This window comes from Hyperolius riggenbachi, chromosome 3 (assembly GCF_040937935.1).
Source record: "Hyperolius riggenbachi isolate aHypRig1 chromosome 3, aHypRig1.pri, whole genome shotgun sequence".
Taxonomy (NCBI): Eukaryota; Metazoa; Chordata; class Amphibia; order Anura; family Hyperoliidae; genus Hyperolius; species Hyperolius riggenbachi.
This window is the reverse complement of record NC_090648.1, coordinates 189731951-189747483: the sequence shown is the minus strand read 5'-3', so window position 1 is coordinate 189747483 and position 15533 is coordinate 189731951. Positions and strand designations below refer to the sequence as shown.

Genomic DNA, 15533 nt, shown 5'->3' with positions numbered 1-15533 from the left:
GGACTTCATTCTGTATTTCACTGTAATGTTTTATCAGTATGTTATACAATCACCAGTTTAGTTTTGTTATTACTTAATTTACTATATGGTTGTGAAAGGTGAAGAGTGTACTCTTTATTAATATTTACTTTATTAATATTTGCCCTAGATTGTGAAGATCCTGAACTCTTACACTCCTATTGATGATTTTGAGAAACGTGTGACTCCTTCATTTGTTCGCAAAGTTCAGGTAAGTGCAGTTTTATTTTATATGCATAATAATATATCAAAATGAATAACAAAGTAAATGAATTAACATCTGAGACCAATCTACACAGTTCTTGCGATTGCTTGGCTCTGCCAAGAAAAGAAATGGTAGCATACCTGTAACTGTATACTGTATCAGTGACCTCCACTGTAAACTCTTAAACTCTTGACCTGAAAATTTCTCACATGTTGATACCATTTAAGAAGGAACTTCCATGGTAGCTTTTTTTGACGTGATGAGGTTGCATAAAAAATGTACAAACAGGCTGCAAAATGAGTAGCAGGATGTCCTGTTGTGATATCTGTTTCTTCTGCTCTGTTGATGAATCATTTAGTGGTACTAATCTATAAGTCCTGCTTATGGAAGACAATCGCCCTATTTATAAATGAGTGTTATCGATGAGAAAAGTAATTTTGCATTGTTAACACAAAAATTACTCTGCCTTCATTTTATAAAGAGATGAGGAGGTTTATTACTAATGCTACATCGCATATTTTCTTCACCAAAATAGCTTCTCCACATTTCATATGGTTAACTCTATTCAAATCTATGGAGCCACAGAAGATCTTGCTTATTGGGTATGGGCCTTAAGCCATAAACCTTGAACAAACATCTTCTGGGAACATAAGTCCCCTTCATTCAGGGCTATTCTTCTACAACGACACCACCAACAACAAAACATTTGTAAAGCACTTTTCTCTTGTAGGACCCAAAGATCCAAACAGGGCAGTTTCTATGCTACATAGCTCCCAGGACAAGAGTGTAAAAATCAACCTCCCCCATAGACTTACACTGTTGCTTTGACAAGCAAACTGCAGCGAGTCCCTGTGGAATAGACCTAGTCAGGTCTATGTAGCCGGTGCACAATCCCTCTGTGGGTCACCACTCCACACATGGTTCAATGAAGTAAATATGAAGGGGGCACTTAATTGGCTTCAAATTTGCGTTTTATCAAATCCCAGTAATACACAACATGTTTCAGGGCATATCCCCTTCATCAGGTGTACACCTGATGAAGGGGATATGTCCCAAAACATGTCGTGTATTACTGGGATTTGATAAAACGCAAGTTTGAAGCCAATTGAGTGCCTCCTTCGTATTTACTACACTGTTGCTATGGGGTAGCAAGAGTTGCTCCCCAATAGTAATAGGTAGCCAGAGGTAGTCCCCGGTACTAGGTAGCCAGAATTACCCCCAGTGTAAGTAGCCAGTGGTGACCAGAGCATCCCCCAGTTTAAGGAGTACATATTATTTGAGCGTCGGGCAGCTCGGCACAGGGTGAGCCGAATGACTCCCATCAACACTAGAGGGCAGCAACAGGTCTGTGCATCAGAGACCAGTTCATAGTGTAATATTCACATGCAGCGGAGATAAACATTCATGATCAAGTTGAGTAAAAATATATTGCACTCATGTATAGGGATAGTCAATGAGATGAAAATAATTCTGACTTGATGCAGGATTATATCATTCTCTATGCAAATATATGTGGCTTGCAAATTGACCTTGGTGGGACTTGATTGGCCCATTTCAAGCTACATTCATTTGCATCCAAGGTGTACATAATCTTGCATCAAGTCGCAATTATTTTCATCTCATTGACTATCCCTATTCAGTTATCCCTGAAGCTATTTTCCCCTTGGCAATACCCCACGTTGATTTATACTCAGCTTACTGCATCTCCCCTTTGTCCTCTACATAGAACTGAACAGGTTGCTCAGTTCCTACACTCTCACCTGAAATGATCATAAATTATATTTTTGGGTGACAATAATAAAGTGTGTGCACATAACGTAGATTACAGCACTACAGCTCCTTCCTAGAGGAAATCCACAAAATCCCAGACGTAACCAACAACAGGCAGGCAGGTATGTTTATTAATTATTTGCAGACACTGTTATATCTGCTGAAGTGTGACAGCATGTAAAGCAGGTGAACTGTCTTGACAGTTCTGCATGGATGCCACAGTTTATTCATTGGTGTGTTTATAATATCAGTTAAGGTGAACATGTGCAACAAACACTACTCAGAATCCATGCAGCTCAATTCAGATGGGCCTCTGTCACACACAGAGAACTAGCAGCTAATTATTTTTCATATCCTATATTTTACCTGCTCAAGACTGCAATAAACCCTATTTACAATTTACTATTTCTAAATGTATAATTTACTATATACTCTTTACAACTTATCCAGGGAATAACTTAGGCAAGGGTCACACTTGAGCCCGTGGAAACTGCAGTGGTTTTTCCGCTGATGAATCTGCATTCTTGGGCAGTAGTGCCAGCCTTTTTTTTGCCGCTGCTAGAAAAAGCACAATGCTCCTACTGCACTGCGACTGTGCATTGGTACCGTAATCATTAGCCATTTTATTTTAAACAAGACAAGACAAATAACATTTATATTGCGCTTTTCTCCTTGCGGACTCAAAGCGCCAGAGCAGAGCAGCAGCCACTAGGGTGCGCTCTATTGGCAGTAGCAGTGTAAGGGAGACTTGCCAAAGGTCTCCTACTGAATTAGTGCTGGCTTACTGAACAGGCAGAGCCGAGATTCGAACCCTGGTCTCCTGTGTCAGAGGCAGAGCCCTTAACCATTACACCATCAGCCAACTGAACTGAACTAAACAAGTGTGACCCCTGCTTAAATGCTTAAGGCAGCTCAGCTTTTGGTTTATTGTATTCTAGGGCTGTGTAAGTCTGAGCTATTATTTGAAATTACACATATTGAATTCAATAGTTGCACTCATCCACATTAAGCACTTGCGGCGGTAGCGCCTGTCTCTGGCCCCCATAATGCATGCCAGGAGATTTGTTGACCTGCATTAAGGAATAAATACTCCTGCAAATCTACTTTGGTGTGCTAACCGACCATGGACTTTGCTACTTGTACTAGGTGTTTTGCTTTGCACCTTCGTTATGCATCCAATCGGCATACGGTAAGTGTGCCACTTCCAAAGTTCCTACTACCATAATACATGCCAGGAGATGTAGTCCTTGTCACTCCCCTCCCCCTTTCCCATGGTGCAAAACCATTTACATACCTCCCTCAGGGTAAGTTTTATTTCATATATTTTATGAAAACTGTGATCAGGTCCCTAAACGTCACTGGCCTGGTCACTCACATTTCAAGTTAGCTTGGATAACGTGTCATTTTTTGGAGGTTTTACTGGTATTGTATGACCTTGGGCCTTAAAAGGATTTGAGGTGAGAAATATATGGAGGCTGCCATATCTATTTCCTTTTAAACAATCCTAGTTGCCTGGCATCCTGCTCATCTTTCTGGTCAGTAGTGAATCATACACTTTAAATATTGATGCGGCTAATCCAGTCAGACTTCAGTCAGAGCACCTGATCTGAATGTTTGTTCGGGGTTTATGGCTTGAGGCCCATACCACTAACCAATTTTCGCAAGCGATTTTGTGCAATGAAACTTATTTTTTGCAATATTGCTCAACAACATATAACAAAAACTCGTTAAACGATACTTAATGCCACACGCCACACATGGCGATCGTTCGTTTTTGAACAATCAACATGTCCAATTTAGTCATTGAGGATTTCTCCAATCCTCGTTGATTTGCTCAGGTTTTGCCGCGATCGTGTAAATGATCGTTTACATGATCGTTGGTTTCCCACACTTGCAGATTTGGCTAGATGGATTGGGGAAATGATTGTTCGTCAGTGGAGATCCCCGATTCATTTGGCTGTATCTGCCGGTGGGTACTCTGCTTAAAAGTATTACAGACAGAGGATCAGCCTAACCACCAGGCAATGTGCATCGCTCAAAAGGAAATAAACATGGCAGCCTCCACTATTTCTCTCACCTTAAGTTCCCTTTAACCACTTAAGGACCACGGGCTTAAGCCCCTCTAGTGACCAGGCTATTTTTTACAAAATAAGCCCCTGCAGCTTTAAGGGCTCGCTGCAAGGCCATACAACTCAGCACACAAGTGACCCCCCCCCCCTTTTCTGCCCACCAACAGAGCTTTCAGTTGGTGGGCTATGATTGCTCCCCCAATGTTTGTTTATTTTTGTACAAATATTTTTTTGTTTATTTTTTAAATAAATTGTTCTATTTGTTTTAGTATTTTTTTTACCTACCCTCCCTCGCCGCTGGGAGACTGATGGTGGAGCGGAGCTCCGTCATTCTAGCGGAGATGCGCGTGCAATCCAGTGTTGCCAACTCATCCCTTCAATTACTGAAACATCTAAGATATACAGGTTCTGGGGCTATTTGCACATATTCAGTGCCTTAACTGCATCTACCTAGCCACAAAACTTGTATAATTCATATGTGTCAGTAATTAAAGGGATGAGTTGGCAACACTGGTGCAATCTCCTGCAAAACCCCACCCCAGGACTTCACGCCAATTGGAGTGGTCCTGGGGCTACCGCCATGTTTACGCTGATTGGCGTGGAGCGGTCGGAAAGGGGTTAAAGTATAGCTTTACTTATGCACGTAGCACAATACACAACCTGTACACTAAATAATTTATGCACATAGCACACTGCATAACAATGAGAAGAGGGGTTAAAGCACTACACCAGCTCTTTGTAAATAATCTGTGATATAACTTAAAGAGAAACTTCAGCCTAAACAAGCATACTGTCATTAAGTTACATTAGTTATGTTAATTAAAATAGACAATATAATCTCTTACCCACCCTGTTTTAAAAGAACAGGCAAATGTTTGATTTCATGAGGGCAGCCATCTTTTTGGTTGAAAGGAGGTGACAGGGAGCATGAGACAGAGTTCCAACTGTCCTGTGTGCTGATCACCCCTCCCAGTTGCTAGGCAACGTGAATAACAACATAGGAAATCCCATCATGCTTTGCACAGCATCAGGGAAAAAAAGCCCGGGCAGTTTTCTTTGATGGGTGAAACTGTTAAAGAAACACCAAACCTTTTCAGTTCTGCTGAGTAGATTTTTAGTCCGGAGGTTTACTTTAAGTACAAATGATATGCGTGATCTGGCAGAATTACTGGTGTAACTGGTTGCAAACGTACATGCTGTGATACCTTTCACAAGGAAATATCTATATATTTGTGTGTAAAAGGCGTGATCCCTGTTTCACATTACTTACAGTAAAGGAATCAGGAAATATGCAGTACATATCATACATAATGATGCGAGTAGTGCAAAAAACCCAGGCTTAGCAAAGAATCTTTTATATTCCCTACCTATTTACACTCCTGCAGGGGCGGACTGACCATTAGGGCACTCGGGCACGGACCGAGGGCCTGTGGTCAGGGGGGGGGGGGGGGGGGGGGCCGCCACCCGCCAGAGAACCCTGAGCAGCCAGGAGGGGAGACAGCCAGTGAAGGAGGGCGATGGGCATAACAGCGGAGAAGGGGGGAAGTTTCCCCCCCCTTCTCTCACCTTGGGGCCCCCCTTCCTGGCTCTCCCCTCCGTAATCTGTAATGTGTCGGACAGCTGGAAGCGGCTGACAGCGGGCGGAGACGCTGTTCAGCCACCGGAGGGATCGCTGATCTGTGTGCAGCTAGTGTGGGCTTGAGAAGCCCAGACTAGCTGCACACAGATCAGCGATCCCTCCGGTGGCTGAACAGCGTCTCCGCCCGCTGTCAGCCGCTTCCAGCTGTCCGACACATTACAGATTACGGAGGGGAGAGCCAGGAAGGGGGGCCCCAAGGTGAGAGAAGGGGGGGGGGACTTCCCCCCTTCTCCGCTGCTATGCCCATCGCCCTCCTTCACTGGCTGTCTCCCCTCCTGGAGACACCTACATGCCTGGCTGCATATACTGGGGGCACTTACAGACCTGGCTATACTGGGGAGACCTATACACCTGGCTGCATATACTGGGGGCACTTATACACCTGGCTGCATATACTGGGGGCACTTATACACCTGACTACATATACTGGGGGCACTTATAGACCTAGCTACATATACTGGGGGAACCTATAAACCTGGCTATACTGGGGACACCTATACACCTGGCTGCATATAATGGGGAGACCTATACACCTGGCTATACTGGGGAGACCTATACATCTGACTGCATATACTGGGGGCACCTATACACCTGGCTGCATATACTGGGGGCACCTATGCACCTGGCTGCAAATACTGGGGGCACCTATAGACCTGGCTATACTGGGGACACCTATAGACCTGGATACCTGCACTGGGAAAACCTATAGACCTGGATACTTCCACTGGGGATACCTTTTGACCTGGTTACCTATACTGGGGGCACCTATTTTGGGGGAACTGCTGCCAGATTAACTATTTTTGGGGAACTGCTGCTGCCAGATTAAGTGTATTTTGAGAAACAGCTGCCAGATTATGTGTATTTTTGGGGAACCGCTGCCAGATTGTGTATAATGGGGGAACTGCTGCTTCCAGATTCTGTGTATTTTGGGGGAACCACTGCTGCTACATGTATTTTTGGTGATCCGCTGCCAAATTATGTGTATTTGGGGGAACTGCTGCTGCCAGATAACGTCTATTTTGGGGGAACGACTGCCATATTATCTGTATTTTGGAGGAACCTCTGCCAAATTGCATGGATTTTTGGTGAAATGCTGTCAGATTACATGTATTTTGGGGGGGAAACACTATGGCAGAGTTCAAACTTCCCCGGCAGACCTTTTACACCACTGCTAAGGTCATGTATATTTTGCCCCACCCATGACCACGCCCACATTCTGTTGCATGACCACACCCATTTTTTGCTACGCACGGCGCAGGGGTTTTTGTCACTGTGTAGTATCTCAATATAACATATTTACTGTTGTCAATAAATGATTACATCTTAGGCCTCTTGCACACTGCACGCGATTCCGATTCAGATTTTTAATCTGTTTTTACATCCGATTCAGATTCCGATTTGCAGTGTGCAGGGAGCAAACTGCAAATCTGAATCTGAATCGGATGTAAAAACTGATTAAAAAGCGGAATCTGAAACGGAATCGCTTGCAGTGTGCAAGAGGCCTTAGTCTGTAAAAATATAACGTGAAAGGTGGGAAACACTGGTATGGGGCCCCATAATCTCCTATTGCCCGGGGGCCCCATGAGTTGTCAGTCCGCCCCTGCACTCCTGTATGAACTATCCACATTCCTGTATGCAGGATATAAGTGAGATGAATGCTGCAAAAAATGTAAGCTATATGGTTCACACAGTTCAGGTTCTCTTTGGTCTAACAACAACTGATCACCTCGTGCTGACCCCTCGGGACACAACACTGCATATATTGACTCGCCAATAGTCTCTTTTGAGTTATAGGCTTCCCCTTACCCTTTAGGCAACGCTGTCTGCTAGTGGTAATAGGTTGGTGTTCATGTCAGTGCTGGGATCAGTGTATGTATATACCATACCTTCTTTGGATGAACTTTAGGACAAGTGCTCAGATTTTCTTAAAAAGTCATAGAGCTTGATTCCCTAATGGTACGCCCTGAAGCAGCACAAGTTAAATGATCTTACATGCTGTAATGATACCAGCACAACTTAATTACAGAGCATGCACATTACGCACGCTACAGGCAGCGTAGCTTAGCATGCGCTACTTAGCAACGACCACTCCATGTGAAGTCCCGCGAGAGTAGTGGCCGTTACTAAGGAGCGCACGCTACGCTGCCTGTGCAAGCTCTGTGATAAAGTCACGCTGGTACCATTACAGCACGTAAGATCATTTAACTCGCGTTGATTCAGGGCACTACCATTAGTGAATCAAGCCCATAGAGCCATATCAATCCATACCATACACGAATGAGGACCAAAAAGTCTGAAACCCGCTGTATGCATGATGGATTGATGTGACTCTGTAAAATATATTAGCCACAGCCTCACTATACACCAGTGGTTCTGGATGTGCAGCCTTGCTTTCAGCGGCATAAAGAGATATATCACTCTGGCATATTAAAGCGGACCCAAACCAAACATTTTTTTATTTCAAACTATTTAGTTGCACCACTCTGAGACATACAAAGATGAAAAAACACTCCTTCAAGCCTATGAGCATTTCAGTGCATGCTTTTCACCCTTTTCGTTTCATAACTAGGGTTATACAAGTGGCAGCCATTAGCAATTCCTCCTTTGTCCAGACACCTACTCCACCAGTCTGCCGGATTCTGTCGCGGCAATATGAAAGGAAGGGAGGGGTTCCTCCAATAAATGTAAAATATTATATATTTGTCATCATGCAGCTGAAAAAAGGCTGCTATTTATTATTATAATTTATAAAATAGATTTTATTTCTGAAATCTTGTATTTTTAATTTGGGTCCACTTTAAGGATTGATTCATCATGGGAAACCACAAGGCAAAATTGCATTTAAAATGTCAATGACCCTCAAGGTAAAAATACATAAATGGTAGGGATTAGATTGTGAGCTCCTTTGAGGGACAGTTAGTGACAATATATATATATATATACACTGTACAGCGCTGCGTAATATGTTGGCGCTATATAAATACTAAATAATAATAATAATAATGCATCATCCTTTATTTTTGCATAAAATAATTTAAAACATCCACTTGCTCAGTGACAGTGAGTATGTAAGGTATGCTGAGCTACCTCCCGGGCATTGTGGGCTTCCCTGCAGCGAACCTGCACTGGAAACACATGTATAGTGATACGTCCTCCTGGCTAGCATGATCGCATGTAAATATTATGATGTCACCCACTCAGAATGTATCCTCCATGGCTCAGGCGCACTCAGCTGGTAGACTATGATAGCAAATTACAGGGCAAGGACACTGAAATTACACAGCAAACTTTCAAACAAATTCTTTATAAGTTTGTACAGTATGTCTCAAACATGAGTACACTTCTCACATTTTTGTGAATATATATATATATATATATATATATATATATATATATATATATATATATAGTCATATATTTTCATAGGACAACACTGAAGATATGGTACAGCTTGATCCAGCCAGAGAGTTTTTGTGGCTCTCTGGCCTAAGGCTGAACTTTATGGACACGTCTTTTTTCAACTTCAATATCTATGTAGCTATGTCATTATTATTTGTAAGGACAGATACTGTATTTGTGCTGCAAATACAAATCTTTTTCAGTCTGTGAAAAGTATTTATGAGTCATATCATCATTAATTGTCCTGTTTAATATTTCAGGCAATGCTAAGCAATCGTGAAGATGGGTCCCAGTTAATGATGGACAGCAAATATCTTTTCCAAGTGACATTTCCATTCAGCCCATCTCCTCATGCTCTGGAGATGATTCAGATTCCCAGCAGCCTCAAGCTCAGCTTCCTAACAAGGATCTGAAGAGTAAGAAGCTTGTGGTTCTCCAATCACAGACACAAGGGACTCTCATAGGAGCTCCTCTGGCTGAACAATCAACAGTCTTTATTTGGGTCCATTCATTTTTGTTTTGTACGTCAGGGTCATTTATTATTACTGAAGGGTTTCTGTGACAGTGCAGCTATACTCTCATGCTTTAGCTTTGTTATAGTAGAGATATTTCTTATCCTGAAACAAGACGCACAGCTGCTGCAGATCACACTGAGAGCCATCAGCTGCTGGCTGTTACTGACTTTACTATGTATATGTGTTTTAGGACATAAAATGGTTACTTCCAGCTCATTTCTTTATTTTTGTTTGTTTTGCTTGTAAGGAAATATTGTTAAAATAATTATAGGTGATGTTATTTGTACATGTGAAAGAGATCAACTCTGTGTAGATTATCTTACAAATGTATGTTTTTGTTTATGTATTTGTAAATATCTGTGTACATGTGGGCAGCCAAATTTGTTGGTTACCTTCAGGCTTTTCATTGTTGTGCCTTATTACTCTTAGCTCACTTATTGCACATCCTATCTTACCTGCACTGGGTATGTCTGACCCATAATGTCTCTTCCGTTGGTAAGTGCTTTCACAGTCTATCTCAGACTCCCTTGTATTACAATGAAGCTTGGGAAGAATTTCATCTGAGGCCTACTTTACGCATTCATTTGCCAGTATTAATATGCCACATTTTTCTGCCCATTAACCATTTTTTGCATACATTCTCAATCCATGTCAGTGTCCTGTTGATCTTGCACTGTTGAAGGCCATTGGGCTTCTCTAGGATGTTTAATCTAAGTGCCCACTGATCTTTGACAGAGCATCCCGCAACGGGGTGATTGACCGTCCTGCTAGTGGCCACCAGGTGGCGGCCCTCAGTGTTTCCCCCAACAGTGACTGCAAGAACAGGAGGGCCAACACTACAGTGTATGAGGAGAACTGTCATGCCAACCACACAGTGTAGAGAAGGACATGGCAACTGGTGCCGACAAGGTACTGGACTAACGGGCCTAAAAGAGGGAAAGGGACTCCCAGGAAAATAGGGACAAGGAAGACAGTCTGTATACTGGGTTAATAGGAATCAGAAGGACAGGTTGCAGATTGGTTGGAAGGCTTAGCAGAATAACAGGACTGAAAATCTTGAGAGACAGGATAGCAGGGCTGATTGACTGCTAAAGCAAAGGCAAGGAGCAGACTGAAAGGGCAGGTGAGGATGACTGGAATTCAGACTGACTGGCTGGTAAGATTGACAGACAGATCACAGCACTGGAGACAGTGTGTCTGAATGATAGCATCTGATTTTTTTTATTATTTCTTTCCTAGCAACCAACCAATGTTTCCCAACATGTTCTACCTTGCCCTAGTAACAGGAAAGCGTGAAGCTGGTTGGTTTCTAGTAGAGCAGGAGAAAATTGTCTACAGTCTGATTAAAGGAATACTATCGATTCACATTTTTTTTTTTTAATTGACACAGGAATTGTTTGGGAAGTGCTGCTAAGTACTGGTGTATACATTTTAGTAGCAACTTCTTTGTTTACTGTTAGCAAAATACATTCAAAGTTTACTGACGCCAAAACTGACGGCTGACTGAGCCATGAGGAGAGGGGAAATTACCCTCACATGGCCTCAATTCACCAGTGGTTACCGACCTATTTATCTCATGGGAGGTAATTTACCTCCTGTGATATCTCCAAATAGCAATTCTCCACAAGTATAGGGTGAAATATCGACAGAGAGAAATCCATGTGATAAATGTGTGATAAATGTGCGATAAATAGGCGATAGTTGGTCGTTATTTTTTCTCAAAATCACAATTCACTAGGGAAAAAAGGGTGTGTGGCCATTCGTTATTTTTTCATCTATTTATCCCCTGAATGTACCTGGAGATATGTGGTTTTTCTCACAGCTGCTGCAGCTCACTCTGCAGCTAGTTTACTAGCAGCACACAGTAACAGCCTATACTGTACATATTTCAGGCACCAGAGAGCAGCTCACTCTGCAGCTAGTTTACTAGCAACACACAGTAACAGCCTATACCAGGCTTTCTTAACCAGGGTTCCCTGGAACCCCAGGGTTCCTTGACTACTCTGCAGGGGTTCCTTGGCAATTTTTCCCATTGTGGGGGAAGTATAATAGAGCACATTATAATAGGTGGTACTTCAACAAGAAGCACTAAATTGAGGGGTCAGGAGACAGTATAATGAGTGGCAGTGTAATAGGAGGTAGTGAAATAAACAGCCACACATACTTTTAAAGACCATGCCTCCTCCAAAATAAATGCAGGGGTTCCTCAAGATCAAAATATTGTTTGCAGGGGTTCCTTGAGATCCCAAAGTTATTTGCAGGGTTCCTCCAGGGTAGAAAGGTTGAGAAAGGCTGGCCTATACTGTATATATTTCAGGCACCAGAGAGCAGCCTATTTACAATATTAAGCAATATTAAGTATTTACAATATTAAGTGGATGAGCGAAAGGAAGGAGGAATCTGGATACATTTTTCATCAGGAGGGAGTGTGAAAATGTATCCAAATACCTCCTCCGTTTCACCCATCCACTTAATATTATAAATGCTTAATATTGCTTAATATGCAGAACGGAGGGAGGGATTTGTAATGGAAGGAGAGGGTCAAAAACAGGGAGGGAAACCCTCTGCGGTCACATGCTGGTAATAACCACCTCCTCCTACCCACAATCCTTTACTTCCAGCATCCAGAGAGGCAAAGTATCACATGCAAATCACTAACACCGCATAACTATCGACTGTTTATCGCACGGTTTTCGCATCCATATCGCTCCATTATCGCACCATTATCGCCTGCTATCGAACACTCCTCTTTCTAGCCTCTCACAGTGGTGAATTGCAAACAAAGTGTTAAAATACCGCATGAGATAAAATACCGACCTTTTATCTCTTACTAACTTTTCTCTGGTGAATTGAGGCCATATGTGACAGAGAGAGACAGGACACAGGAGCTGCAGCTGTTGGGAGCTCTGTTTCTGACTGAAGTGTCTGAAAAGAGCAGATGAAATGTAACTAATTATCACAGCTTTTTCATATTGTTTTTGCTTTCAGAGTTTGATATGTTTGATATTTGCTTTCTGTATTCTGATATGCAACACTGGCTGTGCATTGAAGCAGACACACCTTCTGCAATTGATTTGTCCCAATATAGCTAAATCCTACCCTCAATAAATTACAGCTTTTGCCTCTGATACTTAACATGAAAAGTAGAAAAATGTTTACACAGCTACTTAGACATTATTTGTACACTGTCATTTTAGAACACTTGGGTATCGATAGTATTCCTTTAAGTGATTCAAACTTGAGCACTAGCGATAATGCAAAGTGTGATTTTACTGATACATATCTGATTTTAAATGAGAAGGTCCATGGTGAAGAAAAGGAAGGCATACCCATGGCCACCATTAAAGAGGGAATCTTAGCAAAAAAAAAGTCTTAGAAAAATATAAAATAATCTGTTTCCCTCGCTATTACCTGACACATTCAAATTGATGAGTAAGCCAGCTGGCTAGAGAAGGTTGTAATGACTAATGTAGCCTCATCATAACTTTTGAAGGACAACAAATTTGGAGATCTCTTTTGAATTCCCCATCCATTTTTCCTTAAGTATCAACTGTCATCAGGCTTGAGATGGCCACTAACGGTCCAATTCCTAGCAAAAAATCGTTTGAGTGATCAGACATTCTGATTGGATTGGTTGTAAATAATGACCATTGATGGGCCCAATCTATTACAAATGATTATAAAAAAAGTTGTCTGATTGAATTTTCATTAAATGAAAATTTGGATTTTCTTGTCTGTTGTGATAGATAAGAAGCAAAGATTGGTTTGTTGATGGTGTAGTGAACGATTTTACTTCTGATCAGAATTATCTGATCGCTTGAACTTTTTTTTGCGCTAGAAATTGGATCATTAGTGGCCACCTTAAAAGTGCACCTGTGAGTTTAAAAATGTCAAAAGATACATACTTACTGGTACCTTAGTACAGGGGAGTCCCTGGATAATCCCTCTTGAGCTCGCCATTCCAGCGCTGGGTACTCTGAACCTATTTGACAAGGGTTTGTTGAATATGTTATTGCAGCCGTGCTCCCATTTGTGTATGAGCGCAGCGGTACTGCGTAGGCATGGGCTGTCTGTGCACCTGCAGCTGTGAAGAAGAAGCTGTGGTATCTAACTTGACCATTTTTTTCCCTCACATGTTTACTTTAGCTGTTGCCTGGCTGTGATCGGGATTCGATCCCCTGAGCAACAGTTCAGGGCCAACTCTGTTCAGATGCATCTCAACAGAACGATGCGCTAGCCTGTAGGCCAGTGATGCATTCTGTTGAGATGTAGGGAGCGGAGGGACAATGTACAGTGTAGAATGGAACAGGATGGAGTGGGCAAGGTGAATGGGAGAACAATGCACTCTAAGGTTGTTCTAAAGAGCTGTCATGCTATATCTTTAGGCGACGTCAGGGTGGCTCCTGTACACACGCTAGATTCTCGCTCGAGGTGGTCTTTATCAGCCACACTGGTCAAATTCAATTTACCATCTATAGTAGCTTTAGAGGAGGAAGCTAACAGGTTAGAGCTTGTCTGCTATAGGTTGACATTATGTTACTAAAATAGTTGTGCTTACAGTAAGAGAGAGCTAAACTGCCTAAGATAAGTTTCTGTTAACTACTTTTCCAGTTTAGTAAATGAATTATATTTTTATATTTATGATTTCACGGTGTGTACAAATCATGTGCTTTGAAACACTTTGTCCCTGTATATTTTTATATATTGTAACTTCATATGTTTTTAGATAATCAAAGTAGAAAACATATTTTATAAATATATTTAGTCTGGATTCTTTGTTAACAGTCATATTTTGATGGTGGTGTACACACATGGAAGAAGAAGCATTACAAAATAGTTGTATATATATTGACTTAGTTTTTTAAAGTGGTTCAAGAATGCCCTGAGAACATCAGCATACAAACATAAGGCAGATGCCATGTGTTCCCTTACAGTTACATTGTAGTGAAAGGGATATGGAGGCTGTCACAATTTTTTTCTTTTTTAATAATGTTGTTTGTCTAGCTGTCATTCTTATCCTATATCCACTAATCTAGAGCCAGTATGCAGATGAGATGTTCTATCATTTGACTAAACTATCTGTGTAACTGGTAAATACAGTATATGTGGCAGGCTCCATATCCTTTTCACTACAGGGTCATTTTAGAGTGGAATTACAATGTAGTATAACATAATCTAAAAATCTGTCTTCCACCTCATTTTTGACTTTGCAGTAATCCTATCTGCCTTTGTCCCAAAAATGTATTTTTTAGTAAAATCTCATGCTTCATCTGTGTCTTCTCTACATCACTGCTGGGATGCTTGTACCCCGTGACCCGATGGCACATGCCTTACCACATACATGATGTCAGGTCACGGGTATAGACACCCAGCAGCAATGGAGAGAAGATGCGGGACACAGGAGGAACGCACCATTGGACAGGTGAGCTTCAACCCAATGGAGGGAGGGGGGGGACACATTACACATGGGGAGAAAAGGCACTCGTCCGGAAATCGAATGCCACTACCACCGCGCACCCAAACGCCCCTTTTTCGCATGCCGGATCGATAGTTTTGATCAATTTTGTTCAGAAATCAGTCAAAAATCACAATTGGGCGGCCACTTTAGGACATTGATCTCTGGCAAGTCCCATCTTAATGATGCTCCCACAATCCATTATTGACCAACTCTCCCTCTGCTCCCTCTTCCAATGTGTGATTCCCCCAGGCTGTCCCCTTCACATCCTGAGTCTCCTACCCACCCACTGCACCCCACTCATTCTGTGTGTCCCCTGCTGCTTTCTCTCCCATCCTGTGTCTCTCTCTCTGCTAGGTCACATTTAAATCGGTGTGTTTCTCTGCTGCTCCACCTTACCGCCACTGTGTCCCCTCTGCAGCTCCCCACCATTCACTTCAACTTGATTCTGCACCCCCATTAT

General features: G+C 42.2%; 1 protein-coding gene across 3 annotated transcripts in view; it reads left to right on the top strand.

Annotated features, from left to right (window-relative positions):
- Positions 1 to 12019, top strand: part of MYO5C (myosin VC) — a 163347-nt gene extending 151328 nt beyond the window's left edge. For all 3 annotated transcript variants that reach the window (XM_068275459.1, XM_068275458.1, XM_068275460.1), the window contains 2 exons: positions 149 to 229; positions 9361 to 12019. In XM_068275459.1, the coding sequence (XP_068131560.1) occupies positions 149 to 229; positions 9361 to 9513 (234 nt within the window). In that variant the 3' untranslated portion in view covers positions 9514 to 12019. The remainder of the gene's footprint in view (positions 1 to 148; positions 230 to 9360) is intronic.
- Positions 12020 to 15533: the final 3514 nt, after the last annotated feature.